Source organism: Coffea eugenioides, chromosome 6 (genome assembly GCF_003713205.1).
Source record: "Coffea eugenioides isolate CCC68of chromosome 6, Ceug_1.0, whole genome shotgun sequence".
Classification (NCBI taxonomy): domain Eukaryota; kingdom Viridiplantae; phylum Streptophyta; class Magnoliopsida; order Gentianales; family Rubiaceae; genus Coffea; species Coffea eugenioides.
Window position 1 is genome coordinate 12,057,657 of NC_040040.1, and position 23,014 is coordinate 12,080,670.

Sequence of the window (23,014 nt, forward strand, 5' to 3'; positions counted from 1 at the left end):
ACCTAGTGCCTAGCTAGTTTGACTCTGAAAAGATGCTTGGACCAACAGAGACATGTGCCTAAAGAATTGAGGCCCGACCATCATTCTAACATATAACATGAGATTTGGTCATGTGCTTAGCCCTTAGGCAATAGGATCATAGGCCACTTTTTGCAGCAATGACAGCCGCGTAGGCTCTGTTTGGAACGCTGTTTTTCAAAGAAAAATTACTAATTTTTCAATCATCTTTTTACCTTTTATATATATATATATATATATCAAATTGTTGTAGTAATTTTTTTATAAAAAATTCAGAAAAATGCAATCCAAACATCTTTTTAATCCAATAGTAGCAGTGTTTATGAAAACTGATTTAATGCACACAGTAATTAATCAGAACTAGATAATACACGATTTTATCTATTTAAAATTTTTCCGTGCCAACTTGTTCACATGAGATTCTAGAGTGTTTTTCAAAAAAATGCGCATAGCATAGAAGTTGTTTGGCCCGTTATAGAAGATCTTAGTATTTTGTTTAAATTAATGGGATTATTATAGTAGGTAGTGGTGAGGTTTTTCTACCGTTCCCTTACTGTTAAAAATACAATTTGTCAAACCAACTAATGTTACCAATATCTTGCTTAACTGTTAGGGACATTACGCAATTTGTCCGACTAGATCATGTCTCGAATATCTTGCATATTAGCTGATCGGAACATTTGCCAGTTGATTGTGAAGTCAGTAGTAATTTTTTTAAAATTCTTTCCTTTCTCTTACTTGTAAGGCGTAGAATTAATTTTTTCTCCTTTGCCATCTAGAGGAATTAATTCTTCTCCACAAAACACCTTTTTTTTTGGATTAATTTTTCCTACATTAACAGTGTATATACTATTAGCGTTGGATGAATAACAAAGTATGTAAAATTTGAATTTGAATTTGAAATTCAATTTTTACTTACATGTCATGAATCTAACGATAATAGTGTATACACTACTAATGTATATAAGATTTACTCTTTCTTTTTTAAAAAAAAAAAACTTTTGTACACTCTTTTTTCTTTTGGAAAACTAGAGACTGCTACTTGGTATCTTTGGACCCAATACAAGATTGGTCCTTGTAGCCCAATATTATACCTTTTATCTCTGGCCCAAAGTAACACCACCATATCCCTTGCCTTCCTGCTGTTTCTAGAAGCCCAGCCCAATTATTTGCCTGATTTCAAAATTCTGGTATTTCTGCGCAAAAGTTAACTCACGAGTAGGACCCACTGACTCCCTCGCAAATGTTCAATGCTGAACCGTTCCACCAGCCACTCATAGGCGTCGAATATAGCCAACGACCGGGCTCCACCACAGCCACGTCATCTCTCCACCGCATTTCTCCACCGTAAACTCCCCAGTCTCCACTTGAGTTGCTGATTTGACTGGCTTCTCCAGCTAGCAATGCCGCTTCTTCGTCTTCTTTTTCCTTTTATCACACACAAGTAGCTTTTTCCAGAAAAGCTTGTCCCAGGTGGAGAACCAAATGAGCCTCAAAATTCCGAATTTTTACCATCAATCGCCATTGTCGACACCTCAGTCGGGAGCTCAGAGAAAATTCTCGATTCCTCGTCACCGAGGATGGAAGCGCCGGAAATTGAAGCTCAAATCAACTCAAAACCTATCTCTCACAATCCGATGCCACTTCAATTTCAATTTCTTGGACTCCTCGCCTTTCGAAAATCTCTTCCAGAGCTTATTTTCTCAGTTTTCCTCTGCGAATTCCCTCCACTTACTCGCCCCCGCCCTAGGTCTTGCCTCTGGCGCGGCAATTTTTTTCTCTCAATTTAGCGAGAAATCGGAATTGATGAGAATTCCGAGAAAACATAGGAATAATAAGTTCGTTGGTGACTGGATATTGTTTACGAGTCCGACACCGTTTAATCGGTTTGTGGTGTTACGATGTCCTTCGATATCAGTCGAGGGGAGCGAATTATTGGAGGATGTAAATGAGAAGCTTATGAAAGAAGATAGACACTTTGTAAGGTTGAACAGAGGGAGAATTCAAGTGAAGGAAGGTGATGTGGAGGAGGCAGAGAAGTTGGTGTATCAGAGAGTTTGCGTGGGGACGGAGGATGGAGGAGTCTTGTCCTTAGATTGGCCGGCGAATTTGGATTTGGAGGAGGAGAGAGGGTTGGATACGACTATTTTGATCGTTCCGGGGACGGCAGAAGGGAGCATGGAGAAGGATATTAGGGAGTTTGTGTGTGACTGTCTTAGGAGAGGGTGTTTCCCGGTTGTCATGAACCCTAGGGGGTGTGCTGGTTCACCACTTACGACGCCACGGTGAGTTTTTCTGTTTGATTTAATTGTAGTTTTTTTTTTTGGGTTTTAACTTTTAGTGCTGCTTTGTTGATAGAATTTGATGGTGTTGACACTGTACTAAAGACTACTTGCTCAATTAACTGCACAGAAGTTTTAGCTGATGGACAGGAGAGTGAGTTGTGAAATTGTTGTGCATGTTAATTATGCTCGAGTTTTGTGAACCGAAGACTTAGAATTAAATTATCGTTTATTGTTTCCTGTTCAGTACTTTGATTTGTTAATTATCAAGCGGTGCTTGAGAGATTTGCAGTAAGGTTCCTGATAGTTGGGTGCTTGGTATTTTACCAAAAGGGATTTTTCTAGGCACTCATCCATACGTTCACTTTGTGATACGAAGTGCACAGACTAACATTTAGCGTCCCCTTGCTTTTGGTCAGTGACCCAATTTATCTTCATTTCTCAAAAAGTTTAGCAGTTTGGACCACTTCTAATAAGTTCCCTTTAGGTACCTGTTTGTCAATGCCCACAATGTACCGACATAGTTTTCTCCTAGTTACGTCGATTTAACAGTTAACCTGTGATGCATTAACACAAACAATTTGGTTGACATATATGTTTCTCCTCTCTCTCATGAGTTGTGGAGGAGTAAATAGAAAGTTTTGTTACTAGATTATCAAAAAGAGAATATAAAATTGTGTAGAAAAGTGTACAAACAAAATAGGAGATGTGTACTCACAGGCTAAAATAGCTGGGAATATATTGTTGTCCGGGTGAATCAACAAAATAATAGACAGGGTTCCTTATTTCATCATTTGTTTGAACAATTTATCCTGATGCTCAAGAAGTTAGGCTTCTAATTACTGCTATTTTCAAGCTTAGAAAATGTTTTATGTCATGGACACCGCTCCTCTTGTTCAGTAATCCTAATGTGTATTACTTTGATTTTTAAGTTCCCTCACTCCCGATATTAAACCACATGGTTTTGAAGTTTAAGTGGCTGTTGCTCCAGTCTCTTAATATTCCTTTAAAAGTAGGGATAACTTTGTTGCATGTTTGTTATGCACCTTGACGCTTGTTGAAGTGCTAACTCTATAACTGAAATCAAATCCTATTTTTTCCTGTTTGGGTTCCTCATGAAAGATTCTTCCTGCTTCTGACCCTTTAAAATATTTGTGCGTGATATCTGATAGTAGGACACTTTAATTACTTTATTCATGTAGGTTATTTACAGCTGCTGACAGCGATGATATCTCCACAGCTATACAGTTTATCAATAAGGCAAGGCCATGGACAACAATGATGGCTGTTGGCTGGGGTTATGGCGCAAATATGTTGACCAAGTACCTGGCAGAAATAGGAGAGAAAACACCTCTTACAGCTGCAACATGCATAGACAACCCTTTTGACTTGGAGGAAGTGACAAGATCAACTCCATACCATATCTTCTTAGATCAGAAGCTTAAAACTGGCTTGATTGATATATTGCGTTCAAACAAGGTTATCATTCCTATGGCATATGCATTATTAGCTTTCCATCTTTTCGCCCTTTTGTTTATGCATATCTTGCAATTTAGAAAGGTCTTTGTACTTTATGGCAGAGGAATATGCTCTAAGCTAAATTGATCCTATCTTTTCTCTGATTACTATGATGGTAGATAATATTTACTTTATGCATCCAGGAACTGTTTCAAGGCCGTGCAAAAGGTTTCAATGTCGAGAAAGCTCTTTTGTCAACCTCTGTACGAGATTTTGAGAAAGCAATATCCATGGTATCTTATGGTTTTGATGAGATTGAAGATTTTTATGCAAAATCTAGTACTCGAGACATGATTGGAAAAGTGAAGATTCCGCTTCTTTTCATACAGGTGTTCTTTTGTTGTTCTACTGTTAATGCATCTGGATACCAGTCTGGTTGCCCCATTTTAATTTCTGATCTATCATTCTTTACGAGTTAATTATCTCAAAATGCTGATACAAATTAAAAGTCTTCTTTGACTGCATATGCTGCTCATTTCTGGTATATCTTGTTTATCTCAGTTGTTCAGTTAAGTAATGGAGCATTTCATGTCTAGATCTCTGCTGTTCTCTGTTTGCATTGTTTCTAGTGCATTCACCTTGCTTTCCCTTGCCAAGGTGATAAACTATTTGTAGAACTTAACTGCTTAGGATGCAATTCCAGTGCTATTATTGCATCCATTGTCTGGTAACTATTTTATACCAATCCCTTGGTAGTATTTGTCTAGTACCTCTCTCTCTCTCTCTCTCTGGAAAACATATTTCCAGCCTTCTATACTTTTTGCATTTGAAATTTGTTGGAAAATGTTGAAAGGTTTTTTTTCCTGCTAAATGTGCTTGATGGTCTTGAAGTAGCAAGTATACTTTAGTCCAAGTATTGTATTCTGGATCCCGAATCCCCAGAAATATCTGCTCATGTTTACTTTGTGCTTGATAAATTTGACAATGATGGTTCTTTGAATTTAGCAGAATGATAATGGGACAGTTCCAATATTCTCTACTCCACGCAGTTTGATAGCTGAAAACCCATTTACCAGTCTCCTTTTGTGCTCTTATTTGCCATCTAAAGAAATCACAGGCAGCAAATCAACTGTATCCTGGTGCCAGCATCTCACTATTGAGGTAATGATGGGAACTATTGCAATCCCTAGCAAGTCATAGTCAGAAAAGTTAGTTTCTAATGTTCTATTTTTTGTAATGAATTGCGGATTAATTGTTTAATTACATAAGACTTTGTTTCTATAATTACTAGTGGAGCAATTTTCTGGAATATAATTACTGCTTTACAATCTTAGTTTATGCCACAATATAGCTTGCAGAACATTATTAGGAATTTCCCTCGCAACATGATGGAAAACTTGGTAAAAGGGATTTCCCTTCTTTAGATGAAGACGAAGCTGACACTTTCTTTTGAACTGGTTTTTTACAGAGGTTCTTATTGATTACTGCATTACATAATGTGAATAGCTTATGTAATATCATAGAGTAGAAATATAGTAGAGTGAAATATCTATTAGTGGTCTTATCTTTGCGAGTTGAATAATAATCAACATGAGGTTCAGTCAATTAATATTCAGGAAAAGGGAAAAAGTCAGAGAAAAATCTTGCTTCTTTGATGTCTTTTCCTTTTCTCATTTGGGGGCTGCCTTGTCGAGGGTAGTTGTTTCCCTCCTGCTTCATCGGCTCTCTTTATGGACGTAAATAGTTTTTTACAATTAAATACATGCTATCTTGCTTTTTTAATTCAATAGGTTGGCTTCTCTATCAAGTCAGGTATAAGGTTCTTTGGTTGTTAAATACAGCAAGTTTCTTTATCCTACAGTGTGTACTTCATTAGATTCCTTACATGCTTGCATTACAGTGGCTTGCAGCTGTGGAGCTTGGACTTTTAAAGGGTCGACATCCACTCTTGAAAGATGTTGATGTTACCATCAATCCCCCCAAGGGTCTAACACTGGCTGAAAGCAGAGCATTGCACCAAAATGGCAGAGTGAACAAGCTCTTGAATGTTCCAAACTTTGATGCTTTAGGATTGAAAGATGTTGATGTTACCATCAATCCCCCCAAGGGTCTAACACTGGCTGAAAGCAGAGCATTGCACCAAAATGGCAGAGTGAACAAGCTCTTGAATGTTCCAAACTTTGATGCTTTAGGAGTGCATTCCCTTAATCTTGGAAAAGATATATTTGAAGCAGGCGATACTAGAGCTAAAATTTATTCAAGATCTAAACAAGAATCAAAAGGACTACGACCAGATAAGGATTCATTAGGCCAAAGTAGTTCTATAGATGCACAATTAGTGAGAGAGGAGATTACAAATCCTGATGATGGTGAAATGGGCCAGGTCCTACAGACTGCAAAAGTTGTTATGAATATGCTAGATGCTACAATGCCCAACACACTGACAGAAGAACAAAAGAAAAAGGTAATAGATTTGAATAGTTTGTGTGTCTTCAGGAAATTTAATCACTGTATCTGCTCATCCTAGTAAAGCAATATTTTGCAGAGTCATGTAAAGGTCCTTATGTGAAGCATCTTATATCTAGAGGAGTTAAAGCATTTTTGAGAGATGGCAATAAAGGCTTATAGATATTTCTTATTACTAATGACTCTGCTGTTGACACATTTGAAATTAGTTGACCGCTGTCTTTTTTTGGAAGAGGGCAACACCCGCTATAGTTTTATATTCTAGAAGATATTATTTGCCAAAAGGACAATATTGTGATGTGCAATTCTAACAGTTGTCTCTAAATTGCTTGGTAATCATGTGCAGGTCCTCAGTGCTGTGGGTCAGGGGGAGACATTAATTAATGCTTTGCAAGGCACTGTTCCTGAAGATGTTCGCGGAAAGCTTACAACTGCTGTTTCTGGTATCCTGCACAGTGATCCAAATCTAAAAATTGATAGGCTCCTGAGCCTAGGACGAATTCCTGACATGGCATCACGATTGAAGTCAAAAGTGGAAGAGAAAACTGGACAGCCTAGCACAGATAATGGGAATGAAGATCCTCAACCTTCAGCTCAATCACAAAGGACTGATGACTTTGCAGATGTGTCTAAAATTAGCAAAGACAAGACCTCTGTGGGACCAGAATCTGAACCTCAGGCATCAGAGTATGGACAACAATCTGCTAACTCCAACCATCTTCCGATGACAAATGGTAATGCAGGTGAGATTCTTGATTCAGATAAAAAGGCTACAAATGACTTGGGAAATCACATGGAAAATATGGACTCTTCTAGAGATAGAACTGGTTTAGGTTCTGATTCTTTGGTAAATGGGTCAGAAACAGTTTCTAAGCCCGAGTTGCCTGGTAGGTCTGAAGGAACAGTCAACGCTGAGGACATGGTCATTGAACAACACAAAGAGAATGACAGTGGGAAAGGTCAGTCATCCATGAAAGGGGAGAGCAGTAGCGAGGAAGATAGTGTAAAAACTGCTGAATCTTCTCATCTTGACCAAACAATAAGTATGCCAGCTGCTCAGACAGAGGACAGATCTTCTGCTCCAGTTCCCATGTCAGAGAGCCAAATCCAGGAAAAAGAAGGTGATAGTAGTCTTAAAAGAGAAGAAAACAGCGTTCAGGCTGGTTCAGCTGAATATGATTCTAAGCTTCCAAGCTTTGATGTTTCTCAAGCATTTGATGCTTTTACAGGAATTGATGATTCCACGCAAGTGGCAGTTAATAGTGTATTCAATGTAATTGAGGACATGATCACACAATTAGAAGAAGGAAGAGAGAATGGTGATGGAGCCAAGGATAGTACCGATGAAAATCAAAAGAGAGAAAACATTGGATATGAACCCAAAGAAAGAGGTGAAACTCAGGACCAGAAAGTTGACCCAACTGCTCAGAACCAGTTTACTGATGATGACCACAAATTGGAAAAGCAGGAGGAGAACAGAAATGAAAAGAGCATACCTTGTCACAGTTCATTTGGTATTCATACTTCTAAAGAATTTACCTCCAATGACCACACTGGAAGAGATCCTGCTATAAGCAGTGGTACTGATACCAATCTCTCTTGGGAAACCCACTCAGAGAGTTATAAAAGGGAAGGAAATGGAAGGATTAAAGATTTGCCCACGAGAAAGCTGTCAACAGAAAGTCTAGTTAGATATTTAAATGTCATTTATCAACCCAATTTGTCGTCTGTAACTACAAACTTATATGGAGACCATCTTTACAAAGAGGTTCTTCAAAAGTATTTGATGTCAAAAATGAGCAATACCAAAACACTAGATATGGATACAACAGCAACTTTATTTCTTGACTACTCTCCAGAAGAAGGTAAGTGGAAACTTTTGGAGGAACCACAAAATAACAGTGACAACATTCATGGTGATATTACTGATGTAAAAGGTGAAACTGAAGCTGAGACCAATTTTAGTACAGATGTAGACAGTATTATAGAGCCATCATATGTTATATTTGATTCTGATAGACAAGAGGAAAGAGTTGAAAAGTGCAAAAAAACACACACTAGAGTGGGTATTGGTGATGACAATTTGGAGGAACTACTACTCTTGGTTAAAGGTATCATATTGGATGCTTTAAAGCTTGAAGTTGAACGAAGGGTAAGTGACAAAGATATAGAAGAAATGCAGCCCAAACTTGCCAAAGATTTGAATCTAGTTGCCAATTCTGTCTGTCTGTCAGTAGGGCATGATGAGCAGGTTTTTATCATGAGAGGAAAAGATCTTACTTTGGATAAATTTGGGACACTTGAAGGACAGCATATAATAAGAGCAATAACTTCTGCTGTTCAGGAAACCAGTTATTTAGGAAGAGTTTTGCCAGTTGGTGTTATTGTTGGGTCTAGCTTAGCTGCCTTGAGAAATTATTTTGATGTAGCTGCATTAAATGGTAATAGCCAGAATGAACACCTGATACTTGATCAAGTGGAAAAATCAAGGAATATAAATCATACTCGATTAACTATGAAAGAGGCTGATAAAATGGTTTCTGGAAAGATATATGAGAAGGATGACTGGGATAGTTCAGCTGACAAGTGTAGCCAAAGTAGTGCAATTAACAGTTCAAATGGAAATACTGTTATGATCGGTGCCGTCACTGCTGCTCTGGGTGCTTCTGCTTTGCTCGTAGAACAAAAGGTAGTGGTTTTTTGTGAAACATACTTTCCTACTATGTGTTGATTTGAAGTGTTTTTCTCATCCCAATCCATGGGTTTCAACATCATTTGTGCAGCATCGGTTACATATTAAACGAAATGTTATCCTAGCTCATCTTCTGGTGTATATTTTTGTATGCTGTACTTGGTAAAGCCTGAGTAAAGATATATCTTAGCTCCTTAAGTTTCCCTTTTCATGAAGGCTAGTATATCCAATCAAGAGATATTTGTTTGCTTATTGTCCCAAAATGAAAACTGAAATCTATTCAGGCCTCTCCTTTGTTGTTATTAGTGAGCCTTGTCATTAAGTGCCATTGAAGTTTCTGAGAAGTTGTTCCTGTCTCAAACTGTTTGGATGAGTGTGCACGAGTGTAAGAGAGAGTGCACTATTGCTATGTGTTTCCATTACCAATTTGTTATAGGAAATACATGACTCAGTTTTCAGCGTTCAGTCACATGTTTTCTCTAATAGTTTGTATCTTTGTCAATGTAGAGTTCTGGAACTACAGAAACTTTATTGAAGCCCTTGGAGGAGCAAGATAGTCATTTCAAGGGCCCCAATAATGAGGAGGAAATGTCTGAGAAAACCCAGAATAACATAGTCACAAGCCTAGCTGAGAAAGCTCTGCTGGTTGCTGCTCCTATGGTACCCACAAAGGAAGGTGGCGGAGTGGATCATGAAAGGTCTGACATTTTCTTCTCGTGCAAACCTGAATCTGCAAATGAAATTACCATATTTTGTACTCCAAAAGTTCCTGACAGTTTTCCTTGTTTGGCAGGCTTGTTGCAATGTTGACAGAACTAGGACAAAAGGGTGGCATTTTGAAGCTTGTAGGCAAAATTGCTTTGCTTTGGGGTGGTATACGTGGTGCATTGAGTTTGACAGACAAGCTCATCTCATTTCTACACGTGGCTGAACGGCCATTGTTTCAGAGGTACCATTTCATTGCTTCACTTCCTTTCTTTTTAAACATGGAAAGTTGATGATCTGGTTTTATCTCTTAAAAGTTCTATTTGCTTTTAAAAGCCTTAAGCAACACAATTTACATTTCGCTGAAATTTTCTCTATTCAAAATTTCGTTTCTTCTCTGAGTGATCACAAAGACGGATCTCCAGCACTCCGCCTCGCCCCCTTCGCCCCCCCTCCCTGTTTCCAACACCAATAAAAAACAATGAAATATCTTTCATGATTAAGTAACCTCCTTAAGCATCAGAGAATCTCAATCTGAGAGATACTAATCTTTGCCATATTCTTTTCTGGGATAAAAATGGGCAAATATTCTTTTCTGAGATAAATAATAGCAGATAACAAAAATATGGTTACTAAGATGGAAATTGTGGTTAAAGCAATTTAAATATTCTCGGAAATTTCTTACTTCTGGAGTTGTTGTTGGGAATTAAACAAGAAGGATTGCCGTCTCTTTCCTTCTCCTAAATGAATCAGTAATTAGAGAATGATAGTTCACCCATGGTCCCTCCTCAATGCTAACGTTAGAAACTTGATAGAAACTAAATTTTATGATGTAGATATGTCACCATGTGTTCCTTTTCTTTACATGTAGCTTGAGAATATTAGTAGTTGACAAGAAAGACTTAATAGTTGTGACAGAAACAAGTTTACCTAGGCAGACTCTAATGAAATAGACAAATTGTACCCTTGGTAACTTCGAAGGTTCAACTTTAATACTGTGTTAGAACATTCAATTCAACTTATCCACCTGATAACATAAACAAATTGGTTGTACTCTTGGTAACTTGAAAGGTCCAACTTTAATGCTGTGTTTGAACATTCAATTCAACTTATCCACCTGTCTACCCTAGGTGGACAAGTTGTCTAGTATTAGTCACCTTAAAAATTATTATGCTGAGTTCTCAATTCTTTCATGTTTCCCTATAGTTGTATGAGCTAATTCAGTGAACTCTAGAGCCATCTTCACTTTGTTGCACTGGAAATTTTTTGTTTTTCTGGATCATGTTGTAACATCCAAGTCAAGATTTTCCATTTTTAAGTAGCATTCATCATAAATTGATATACTTTAAATGTATTCTATAAAGTATTATGCATTCCTACTTTATAGAAACAAAATTTAGAATAAGTCAAACATCATGAACTCAGCGCTGTTACAGCTGAACTTTGAAGCAGATTGCTTTCTTATAAAAGTCCTATGTAAGCAAAGTGCTCAAAATGACACCTTTCTTATACTGCCTTTGCACAAAAAAATTGTAATAAAAGAAGCACATTAAATTCTGCTAAATTTGGAATGGTTTCCAACATCTATGTGACTCCAGAGTCAGTCTGTAATCATTTCCAACTCTTCTGCTCTATGTAAATTAAATTCAACTGGGCAAAATTTTTATTATTTTTTATTCTAGTATTTTCTCATTTTTTTAAAAATAACCTAATGCTGCTTTTATGGCAAAATCTGACTTGTTTCTGATTATCTTTGCAAGTTAACTTTTAACCCCCTAGTTGGGATTCTCTAGAAATTGTATTTTACCTGTCACTGTGTTTGCTACTCTGTTCATTGAATTCACTATGTGCTTTTGATGGTCAAACTCTAATTGGATGATCTGACTACATTAGAGTATCTGATAGGCGTCATATTGATTGTTGATTGCTTAGTATACATGCATGTTAATGCATGTGATGCAGATATTTGTATTTATTAAATGAATAACCAACAGAATTTGGGGTTGGACATTTTCAGAATTTCTGGGTTTGTCTTGATGGTGCTTGTTTTATGGTCACCCGTTGTTGTTCCATTGCTTCCAACACTTGTGCAAAGCTGGGCAACACATAACTCGCCCAGGATTGCAGAGCTTGCTTGCCTTGTTGGCCTCTGTGTTTCCATTATGCTGATGGTTACCCTATGGGGCAAAAGAATTCGCGGGTATGATAATCCTCTTGAGCAATATGGGCTGGATTTGACTTCACCATCAAAGGTATGGACTTTCTTAATCAACTGTTGTATGTTCATAGAAAAGTATGCAATTTTTTATCACTTCTGGATAGTGGCCAATCTGTTGTCTATTTTAGTATTACTGTTTAATGAAGCAATATAGGTGGGGCTGATCTCTTGTCCCCCCTTTCTGCATTAAGTCAAAGAGGACTTTCCTAGACGATCCCATTTGCTACTTAATAGTCGCAAATGTTGGTCACTGCTTTGTTTCCTCTAATGAAAATAGTTGTAAGAACCTCAGAATACACTTCAATTTCAATTTCATCCATTTCATGGTACTTGTTCAAAATACACTTAAGGTGGGATGTATCATTGAAACTGGCTTCATCTAATAATTGCATTTCTTTATTTTCCTATTTATAAGTCCAATTTGAATTGCTTAATACCCGCTCTCTGCTCTTTCTCTCTCTCTCTCTCTCTCTCTCTATACACGTTTGAAAGCTTTTAAGTTTAATTTTGTATTGTTTAGCTTCAAGAGAGACCTAATGTGACTGCTTTGCTTGCAGGTCCAACATTTTGCGTACGGTTTGATTTGGGGAGTCATGCTTGTTCTGCTGATACATTATGCAAATTTTGTTTCTGGATTTGTCCACCCATCTATGCCTACCTATCTTTCTTCATCATCTTCAGATGCTGTTACATGGCTTAAAGTGTGTGGGAGACTTCTTTGGTTAGTGTTTCGAGGACTTGCAACAGCAACTGGTGTCGCAATTGTCGAGGAGTTGCTCTTTAGGTCATGGTTGCCTGATGAAATTGCTGCTGACTTTGGATATTACCATGGGATCATCATATCAGGACTTGCATTTTCTTTGTCACAGAGGTCTGTATCTTTTGTTATCCAGTGTTCCCCTTGGCTCTTCATTGAGAATTTTCCTTTTGTGTTGATGATCTTAAAAGTTCAATGATTGACTGCAGGAATTAAGGGGTGGGGTTGTAATACATGGATTTTCCTATTGTCTATTTTGGACTTGCAGCAGAAACCTTACCTTAAAAATCCCTCCGTCCTATATTGCAGCTTCTCTGTTCATGTTAATTACATTTCCTGATCGTTTCTAGAAACTTTCTCCCTTGCCTCTCTCTCTCTCTCTCTCTCTCTCTCTCTCTCACATATGCAGACCTGCCTGTGCCATTCAAGCAGCTCAACCCTACCTTGTGTTGAGTATTGCTTTCTCATATATTAGTGCATGCTACATACCACAGGACACGCACCAGCTCTCTTTCTCTCTCTCTCTCTCTCTCTCTCTTCTTTTTGCTTCTTTTCTTTTAGGGGGGGATGGGGTGGTTGGGGACAAGGGAGGGGCACCCATATTTTCTGGCTTACTTTTTCTATAGTTCATTTACATTTCTTAGCATCCGTGTGCTGTTGCTGAAAATACCGGAAATCAACTAATCCTTTCTGGTCAAATGGAATTTCAGGTCCCCATGGGCTATACCAGGGTTATGGTTATTGTCACTAGGTCTAGCAGGCGCTCGACAAAGAAGCCAAGGGAGCCTATCCCTTCCAATTGGGCTTCGTGCAGGAATAATTGTATCTAGTTTCATCTTACAAAGAGGTGGGTTTTTGACTTACAGTCCCAGTCTTCCAAATTGGCTCTGCGGTTCTCACCCTTTTGAACCTTTTAGTGGGATTGTGGGTATTGCGTTTTCTCTAGCATTGGCTATTATTCTTTATCCTAGGCAACCTCTTCTTAGAAAGAAATCTGGGGCCATCAGGGAGTTCTCAGAAGGGACTGCAAGGGAAAGATGAGAAAGCAGAGAACTAAGAGGACACTGGAGAGAGAAAGTGTCAGTGAACTGCTTGCAATTTTCATCAACTTCACGGACTTTTGGTATCTTGCAGGGGTGTACAACCAAGTGTATAGCTTTTAAATTTCGAGAAGTAGCGTACAGGGAATGAGACAAATTTTGTAATATGGAACGGTAATTTCTGTAAATAGTCATAGAAAGAGATACCCCGTCAATTTCTGCCTGTAACTCTGATGACGCTGGGAGAATGTAAGTTTTGCAGTCTGAAGTATAATGGAATTGCCAACAGTAAATACTTTTTCACTTTTTTGGCAATAGAGGTTGGTATGGAAATAATTAGAGTGTATGATGCTCAAATTCTTTCACCTAATAGATACATGAGTTAGTGCAAGCCTATTTTACAAAATGCACTTCGTGTTATGTTAATTCATCCAGAGCTTTTACATACTGACCAACAGGAGTGCCTGCCACATAAAGTGCTGTGAATGGCAATTGGCAGGTGAATCTGCACCTTATGAGCTCGTGTATTAAGCTGTTGTGTATTATTAACAATTGGAGTTTAGAAATCAAGATACATGATATACTCCAATTGTTTTTTTTTTTCTTAAAGGAAAAGGTCAATATGCATACAAATATGAACAGGAGGCCGTACAGGGAGAAGCTAAGTGGAGAAAACACTGATCTCTGTTGACTACACACTAAGTGAACAAAGCTGAAGTTTGGTCCGTAATCATGTTAGAATACTCCTTATCAAGTTGGTATATACAGCAATATGAAGTTCAGGAACCGCTCAAGAGAGGGAACACTATCGATTCTAACCAGTTATCAGCTCCATGCAAGAATGCTCCAACGGCAAACTGTCTCTCTATGTCTTCTGTGCAATTCTTCTTGTACCCTCCCCATTGAACTCTTCTTCTGGTGTCGGAGCCAGGTCCTGTATTCATGTATTCAATGTACTCAATGGTGTCCAGCCTGCTGTATTGGTTCCACACACTCCATCCTTGCGGATTTATCAGGTCATCTAAATAGCTCTTCATGATGATAGTCCTCGAAAAGTTCCTCCATGGCCTGCCCAGAAATGTTGGGAAGTATTTCCTATCTTGAAATGGGAAGTCTGGTGCAGCCTTTATCGTGCAATTCTGCAATATCATGCCAGTATTCTGATTGGGATCTTCCCTCCCCTGGGCAGTGATCATGTTTCTCTGTCCTGGACCTGGTTTGCGGGGAAGAATGAGACAGTTTTGGAAGATTGCAGCTGCATTTCCGAAGATGAAGTCCACGGTGCCTCCAATTGAGCATTCACGATAAAATTGACGCAGGGAGTGTGCATACAAAGTGTCCTGATAAGAGATCATCTCACAACGGTAGAAAGCAGCATTGGACGTAACCCTCAGGGCAACTGCCTGATGCTTCTCTGCCCCTGCTGTGTTAATGATTGATAGGTGCTGGGCAATGAACTTGTCTCCAACCACTGCTGCAAATCCCAAGATAAAATATAGTATCTACGCAGTATGAGAAATCCAGAAATGTTCTGAAAAATAATAAACAAAGCAAAACGAAACAAAAATAAAACCCAAAAGAAGAGACTTCACTTCACATACTCAGGGTGGCTGAAGCAAAAGTTGAGTATCCATCCACAAAATTTTTGGACCCAATGAGAATTGTTGAGTTCATCCCATCTCCAGTTAACATCAGATTAATCTTCTCCCTCGGAATGACCACATTCTCACCGTAGATTCCTGCATTGATTTTTATTACGTATCTTTTCGTGCCAAAGTCTGGTGCATTGGCTATTGCCTCCCCAATTCTTGTGTAATCTCCACTGCCATCAGAGGCTACAATTACATTAGGACTCAATTCAGTTGGTGTTTCCATTAGTTTTCGATCTGCTACAGTCATCCAATCCAAGAATCCGTCTTCTTGCACTTTCATACTCAACATCCTTGGATTGTTGAGAGTTTCTTTGCGCATTTCCCTCTCCACTTCTGCGATCATGGCCAAACAATTACTGATCATGTGAGAGATTGGAGTAAGCAAATTTTCAAAGTGGCCTTTCAGATCCTTTTGGCCATCTGAACCTAATTCTTCCAAGTCAGACAAACCATCAATGCAGGTGTACCCATTAGTCATTGCCGCACTGAGGAGGATTTTGAGGTACCCATGAGATCTCGGAATATATCCTCTTTTTGAAGGAAATTTATGCAAGTCATCAGTGGCTTGTTCAAGTTCATAAGTGGTCTGATCAAGCATTTCCATGCAATCCCTAAGTGCATTTTGCTGCTGTGCATTCAATTCTTGGTTTTCAAAATGAGCCACGCTTGCAACTTGGGTATTCAACACATGTTCCTTGGTTTGATTGATAGCAAACTCAAGAACATGATGGAAAGTTACGGTTGCGTTGGAGGGAGGAATGGAAGAGAGGGTGGTGAAGCACAAAGAAGAGTAAAGAGTTTTAGTGCAAGCTTTTTTGATCACCGAACTCAGAGGAGTCTGTAAACTCGTGGGTCTTGGATGGTGAATTCTTGCACTTCTTGAAGATGGGGGATTCATGAAAACTAAAGCAGCCAGAACTGCTATCAGAGCGAGGAAGACCGTGATTGCGATCGCTTCCTTCCGGGCTTCTTTAAGATCCCTCAATGTTTGGGGCTTCTTCATTATGATTGAGAGCGAAGCCAGTTAAGATTAAAACTTCTATAAAGAAGCATGATCAGCCAATTAAAGATTCGAAAGAGGTGAATAGCTGAAGTTCAGCGGGGCAAAGTCGGATGGCAAAAAGGGAGAAAAATGGGAATCTTGATTTTGTTGACCGTTACATTAGCTAAGTGGCATGTGATGGCAATTTAAGGCGGTTGCTGGCAAGAATATAGGTGATGCTGTCTTGTGTGGTATCGCAAATGGACCGAGCATCTAATCCATTCCCACAACAGAACCGCAGAAGCCCAAAAATAAAAAAATAAAATAAAATAATAATAATGTCGAAATGGAAGGTAAATTGATCTTATTACAAAATGACATTTGAAAATGCCCAATTACTCGCACTACCAAAAGCAGGAAAAGAAAAGGAAATGGCAAACAACCCAACGAAAATCACCTACAAGAAGAACCTAATTGACACTTGAACAGGGACTAACAGACACAACCAACCAACAATAAAGAAAGGCAAGACTAGCAGAAGTAACAAAAACACAATCCTCTTCTTTTTACACGATCTCAAGCTTTTTTATTTATTTGTCTCCCTCCACGTGCTTCAACTTTTTCTGCCGCAAACTCTTACTGATCAACAGCCAATGGAACAGCTTCAGCCTGGAACCCAAAACAGAGAACACGATTGTAAGAAGAAATGCTTTTGGAAGAGGAGAGCTGAACAATGCAGATTCATCAACTCAAGACCAGATAACTTACCAACTTGCGATACTTGAGAGCATAAAACATTTCCAGATAACGGCGGATCTCCTGGCGATCAAGCTTGGAAACACATTTCCAGAATCCATAAACTCCAGCCAGCGTCAGCAACCGATCTGAGTAAATTTGCCAGGTGTACCTTTGGATTTCAAACAGGTGAAAGTCATTTTAGCTGTCAACTATAACTGAACTAATTCGTACAGAGTAATGTAGAAGATCGTTGTGAAATTGCTTGCTTACTTTTCCTGGATACGCTTCAAGCCACCGGCTGAAATGGTGTCCCAGTAAGAAGGCTCTTTCTTGCACCTTTCAAAGAAATTGGCAAGGAGCTCGCTGACCTGCTCACCATGGTATGGATCAATGTGGAAACCAGATTTCCCATGAATAATGATCTCAGCAGGACCACCATGGTTGGTTGCAAATGTTGGCAAACCACATGTCATGGCCTCGACCACAGTCAACCCAAATGCCTCATAAAATGCAGGTTGCACGAATGCTCCCCTGGTGTCAGCAATGTACCGATAGAGTTCACCATTTCTAACCCTGTTCATCTGAGAAGAAATCCATCTGAATTGGCCGTTCAAGTTGTAAGTTTCTATCAATGAATACATTTTCTTCATCTCAGCTTGTTCTTCCAAATCTTTGGATTCCTTCCTTCGGTCTCCACCAACCACGACAAGATTGACCAATTCCCTTAGTTTTGGGTTCTTAGCATACAATTCAACAAGCCCTGTCAAATTCTTTACGCGATCCAGTCTTGCCATGGTGAATAAGATAGGCTTCTTTTTGTCTTTTAGCACACATCTGTCAGATAAAAACATGTTGATGAGTACTTCAGAGAACTTAGTAGTAACTAATCCATTAGTACAGGAAAGAGATAGATATTTACAGGTGTTCCTCATTCTCCACATCGCTGAAAAGCAACTCCTCAATTTCAGGATGGAAAGATGTCAATCTCTTTTCCTTCTCTGTGTGTGGGAAGTAGAGGTTTGTATCAGCTCCAGGTGAGACAATGTTGAATTTTGGATCAAAAACATCAATGCCATGTACAACTCTGTATAATCCTGGCATTGTGAAGGCCATATGGCTTTCATATTGCCCAACAGTGTCCTTGCTGAAAAAAAAAAAAGACACAAAAAAGGCAATGATTATCAGAGGGATTAAGATGCAAAGATTAATTAGTTACAAACAAGGAACTTCAATGTACCTTCCAGCTATTTCTTGGAAAGTGCTAGTGATAATGAAATCTGTATGGTTCATTGCGATAAGATCCGCAGTGAACTGGCATGAGAAGTGGTACTTCTCATCAAATTTGCTCAAATAAATATCAGAATCAGGATACTTGGTTTTTTCCAAAGCATGAGCAATGGTACACTGCAAAGATAACACACTAAAACATTAATCATCTTATCTGCAAACCAAAGAAAAGAAAGTAACACTTAAAGCAATGAGAACTGTAGCACAGACCTGTGTTACACCTAACTTGTGAGCAAGCAAGGAGGCAACAAGGTTACCCTCACTGTAGTTACCAATAACCAAATCTGGCTTTGCCTGTAATTCTGCAGTGACTTCTTTTGCAACATCCTGATAACGGAGAATTCAGAGAGATGGTTAGATAGCTCATGTATTTAGAAAAAACTCAATGACCAAGGGATCTGTGAAAAACAAAGGACTCACCTCAGTAAATGTTTCCATGTAGGGCCAAACTTCAAAGCGAGAGATCCATTTGCGAACAACTCCCTTCTCAGTTCTGAAGGGGACTCTGAGTATATGGGAGTACTCTGATCCATATACTTTCTCAAGCCGTTGACCGCAAGTGGTTCCAGGGGCATCAGGTAGCAGCCTAGTTATCTAGGAGAAGATGAAATTGATTGTTAGTCCAGTTTCACTTGAGAATTCACAACTTTGAACCAAAAATCTAAACGGTATAGAGCACTCACAATTAGAATGCGTGGCTTGACATCAAGTCCTTGTTCCTTTATCCTCTTCAGCATCTCACGCTCCAAGGCAGGAACTTGATCCAATATGTAAACAACCTGCAAATCCAAAAAAAAAAATGTCAATGTAAGCATCCTGGCACGTTATTAAAGTGGGATTCAAAGAGTTTAATCAAGAACATACCTGGCCACCGGTATCAGGATAACCCAATACGTTTTCCTGGGCAAAGTATCCATGGGGGGAAAGAATAACAACATTGAATACCATAGGGATTCTCCCTAGGAATTTCTCTAGTGTGCACGAGTCAGGAGCCTCCAGAAGATCCAGAAGCATGCAGATCATTTCCAAGACACGCTCAGCAGTATCACCCCAACCTCTCTCCAGTCCAATTTCTTGGAATTTGTGCTCGAATTCAGAGTATGGTGTATCTGCAGAGAGTGTTGTTAGGTACTCCTCTGCCTTCCTCAGAACTGCTTGGAGAGTGTTAAGGTCCTTGATCCTGTCGTTAAGCATCATTGTCTGCAGAAGGATTCCAATCTATCTATTAAAATATGCTGAAAACATGTCGAAAATTATATAATTCTCACAAGCAAATATAAATTAAGTGGCTGCAACATCTTGACTTTCTCAGAACATTTTAACAATAAAGAAAACAATTATGAGACAGTGAAGTTATGAGAAGGCTACCTTGCCCTTGTATTGGTGAACACGGAGAAAATCAAGGAGAGGGGCCATGCTCTCCTTGTCATGGAACATTTTGGCAGAGAGGTGCCTGTTGAGGAACTCAACTCCGTCGCCTATGTACTTAGTTAGAGTTGGCTTGGGAAAAGAGGCTGTAAATGGTTCGAAGTCCAGTTCCAAAACAAAATTCCCATTTTTGCTGCATTAACACATCGCATTAATTAAGCAGAAAAACAAAGGGATTGATGTAGTCATTAACCGAGTAAAAAGTACCATATAAAGTCCAAGACACTTATTTACCTTCCATCAACGAGTTCTTCCTTGAAATGCAGGTACTCTGGCACGGTTAACTCCTCAACAACGAGTGCATGGACATTGACTCGAACATACTCCCAGACACCAGGTCTGAGACGAATAGCAAGTGCAACCCAGGGGGGCAACACAATTGCTTCCTGGAACAGTAAAGACCGTTTAACAGAGTTGCTTTCTAGTAATTAACATGTTAGTCATAGACTGTAAAAACAATTCTACCTGTGTGGACTTCAGGACTTCTTCAAAGGCATGATCATGAATTTTTTGTTTACCATCCTTGTTAATTTCTTCAAACTCAGCCAAAAGTTGGTGGGGTTTCAGGATCCCTTTCCCATGGGTTTCAAGCCTGCAAACACAAAAAGCCAGTTCAATGGTAATAATAGTACTACCCTCTCTTTGCAGTCAATCAACAGTAGTAAATCTAAACCATTAGGCTGTTTAGCCCCAGTAAACAATAATATACCTCGACATAAACAGCAAAACATCGTTGCGGTGGGCAGCCAAAGTAGCATCAAGGCGTTCACGGAGGCTGTGAACACGGGTCAGAACACGTTCGGCCATGGCAGTTGATGGATCGACCAACGAAATCTCAGACAGGTTTCAACTGCAAAACAAATAACAATTCAGATCTCATCTTATCCAGAATAGATTCCTACATAATATAACAAGAGATTGACCCAAAAAGTCAAATGATCCCACCTAATTCATTCAATCTAGAATGTTAAATATTTCTAAACCCAACACCTCAACACAGTAGCCCAACTCACTTATTTAGCATACCTACCAACATATTGACCTGAAGATTTTTTTTCCCCTCTTAGCATAGGTTCTACCTGGGCATTCATCACAGGTTTGATCACACCATTCAACCAAAACAAAATTAGAAACAAAAAAAAAAAAAAAAAAAAAGTTGCATGCGTGACAACCAAGAATTGTTACAAAATCTGTCACAAATTCAAGTCTGCTAGTACAAGCAACATTGCAAAACGAGCACTTTTTAAATGTCAAACCCCATGATCAGATCTGAACGAATTATGCATGCAAGACTTCAATAAATCCACTGAACCAGTTAGAAGCAATAATTGAAGCAAGACTGAAGAATCACGCTTGCAAAACAAAACAGGATTAGCTTTTAAAGCATGCAAAAACAGGATTAGATCCCGAACCAACTCAGGATCTATGTCCCTTCCACGACTCCGTATGACAGATTTCAGAGACTGAAACCTCTAGATCCAAGAGCAGTTAGCTATTGAAGTAGAAAAAACAAGTTTACCAGGAAATTTTCCTAAGCAACAAAGCAGAACAACATATTGTGCATAAGTTGTAATGATCAAGATAAATACACAACATTAAAGAACAAAACTATGCAAAAGATTCTCGGCAGAAAAAGTCAGTAAACTTTAACATGCAAGAGCGAAACAGGGAACCAGCAACTGAAAGAAACATGAAGCCAGAGAAAAAAGAGCAGAAACAGCCAGAGAGGGTATGTAGAAAAGATTAATTAAAGATGCTCACATGAAAAACGTAAGAAACAGAGAAAACAACAAGTATGGGAGAGATGGGTACTGTTCTTCTGGCATGAATTTATAGAAGAAACAAAGAAGATGAGCTAGAGCTCTAGACGGTTAGACCCCCCTCAGAAATGGAAATTTCTTGACGAAGAATTTTCTGCAGAATATATTATATTAATTAAACAGATTCTGCATTCCATTTTTACTTTAAATCTTAAACATGGAAACAATAGAAAGAAAAATCCGGGATGATCATCTAGAAGCTCTTGATTGATCATCCTTGCCGGAGAAGTTATATCTCCGGCGCCGACCGAGCGTATATTATATTAGTCAATGCGGATTCGTTGACTAATAAATACTACTATCGAACGGATTTCAGTTTTAGAGCATTAAAAATCTCCCAACTTCTTAAACAAGAAATTTCCATAGTCCTGCTCTTATTTATTATTATTAGTATTATTATTACTTGCCATAGGTGACAAAAGTTTCAAAGAGCAGAGAAGAAGAAAGAGGCAAGTGTCCGGTTTCCGGGGTCCGGCCATTTCTCCCTGGTATCTAGCAACTCAAGATCTAACAGAACCGACAAATCAGCTCAAGGAAAGGATACTGGAAGAGAAACTTTCTCCTCTGATGAAAAGAAAACGAAATTTAATCCAAGCCCAGCAGAAGAATTTCCCCAGTGAAGATCAATCCGACCGACACAAGAAAATGTAGCATGCCATGAGCAAAAAATTAAAATGTGACATTATTTATTTATTTTTACCTCACAGGAGAAAAAGTAGCTAGCAATGGATTGAACGTGGAGAGAGAGAGAGAGAGAGAGAGAAAAGAGAGCGCCAAATGGAGCCCCCTCCTAAGAAATAAAGAGCACGAAACAGAGAAATGAAAGAAAAAAAAGAGTAACAGAGAAACGGAGTATACGAAAAAGAGAGATGAATGAATTCAGCTCTGATGGTGCTTCAACCTTCAAGCCGAGCGTGCCTTATATACACAAAAACCGTATTAAAAAAAAAATCTTCCAATTAAAACAATCTTGATTAAGTCATGATGATGGTTGGTCTTGGACAAATATCACTACCATACTACGACTTAGTGGTCCTCGGTTTTGCCGAGAAAGAGGCAATTAATTGTCCACAGTATTATAGAGCATTTAGCAGTGGTTAATTGTCCACTCCACCTTTCTTCTTCTCTTTCTCTAGCTGATTAATAATAGTAGTACTAATTTATTCTAGTTCCTCTGTTCCTTTCGTGGAAAACCACTCACCATCCATCCTATGTAAACTTCTCTCGGTAATCCAAAACCACCCCCGTTTTGCTGTTCACCAGTAATAATCCTGTGGACCCTTCATTTGATTAATCAATTTCATTTGATTAATCAATTTCATTTGATTAATCAATTTCTTGATCCAATTTTTTTAATCCCGGCGAGACCTGACTACTGTGGCATTTTCTTTTCTTTTCTTCCAGATTGAATTGTACTGTTTTGTTTGTTTATTCTATAGTGTCACGCTTGTGTAAAATCGTCACTCTCTAC

At 38.8% G+C, this 23,014-nt stretch overlaps 3 protein-coding genes across 4 annotated transcripts; 1 reads left to right on the top strand and 2 right to left on the bottom strand.

Moving 5' to 3' along the window:
• Positions 1-1,447: 1,447 nt before the first annotated feature.
• On the top strand, positions 1,448-14,006 carry LOC113774990. 2 transcript variants are annotated; one of them, XM_027319671.1, is made up of 11 exons: positions 1,448-2,303; positions 3,503-3,779; positions 3,962-4,147; positions 4,767-4,919; positions 5,659-6,222; positions 6,571-8,913; positions 9,424-9,614; positions 9,710-9,865; positions 11,639-11,873; positions 12,397-12,710; positions 13,307-14,006. In XM_027319671.1, exons 1-11 carry the CDS (start codon positions 1,504-1,506, stop codon positions 13,635-13,637), a joined length of 5,550 nt encoding a protein of 1,849 aa, XP_027175472.1. In that variant the 5' UTR covers positions 1,448-1,503; the 3' UTR covers positions 13,638-14,006. The 2 variants fall into 2 exon arrangements, with proteins under 2 accessions (XP_027175472.1, XP_027175473.1); XM_027319672.1 differs by having other exon boundaries at positions 2,220-2,303; positions 3,541-3,779.
• A 409-nt stretch (positions 14,007-14,415) lies between these two features.
• Positions 14,416-16,291, bottom strand: LOC113773561 (pectinesterase-like). Its single transcript, XM_027318198.1, has 2 exons — positions 15,238-16,291; positions 14,416-15,110 (listed from the first exon to the last, which is right to left on the bottom strand). Exons 1-2 carry the CDS (start codon positions 16,289-16,291, stop codon positions 14,416-14,418), a joined length of 1,749 nt encoding a protein of 582 aa, XP_027173999.1.
• Positions 16,292-16,583: 292 nt separating this feature from the next.
• Positions 16,584-22,423, bottom strand: LOC113775105 (sucrose synthase). Its single transcript, XM_027319845.1, has 14 exons — positions 22,244-22,423; positions 20,433-20,573; positions 20,189-20,315; positions 19,958-20,109; positions 19,664-19,856; positions 19,160-19,495; positions 18,979-19,074; positions 18,716-18,889; positions 18,506-18,622; positions 18,246-18,412; positions 17,928-18,152; positions 17,279-17,842; positions 17,039-17,177; positions 16,584-16,939 (listed from the first exon to the last, which is right to left on the bottom strand). Exons 2-14 carry the CDS (start codon positions 20,528-20,530, stop codon positions 16,907-16,909), a joined length of 2,421 nt encoding a protein of 806 aa, XP_027175646.1. The 5' UTR covers positions 20,531-20,573; positions 22,244-22,423; the 3' UTR covers positions 16,584-16,906.
• Between the last annotated feature and the right edge of the window lie 591 nt (positions 22,424-23,014).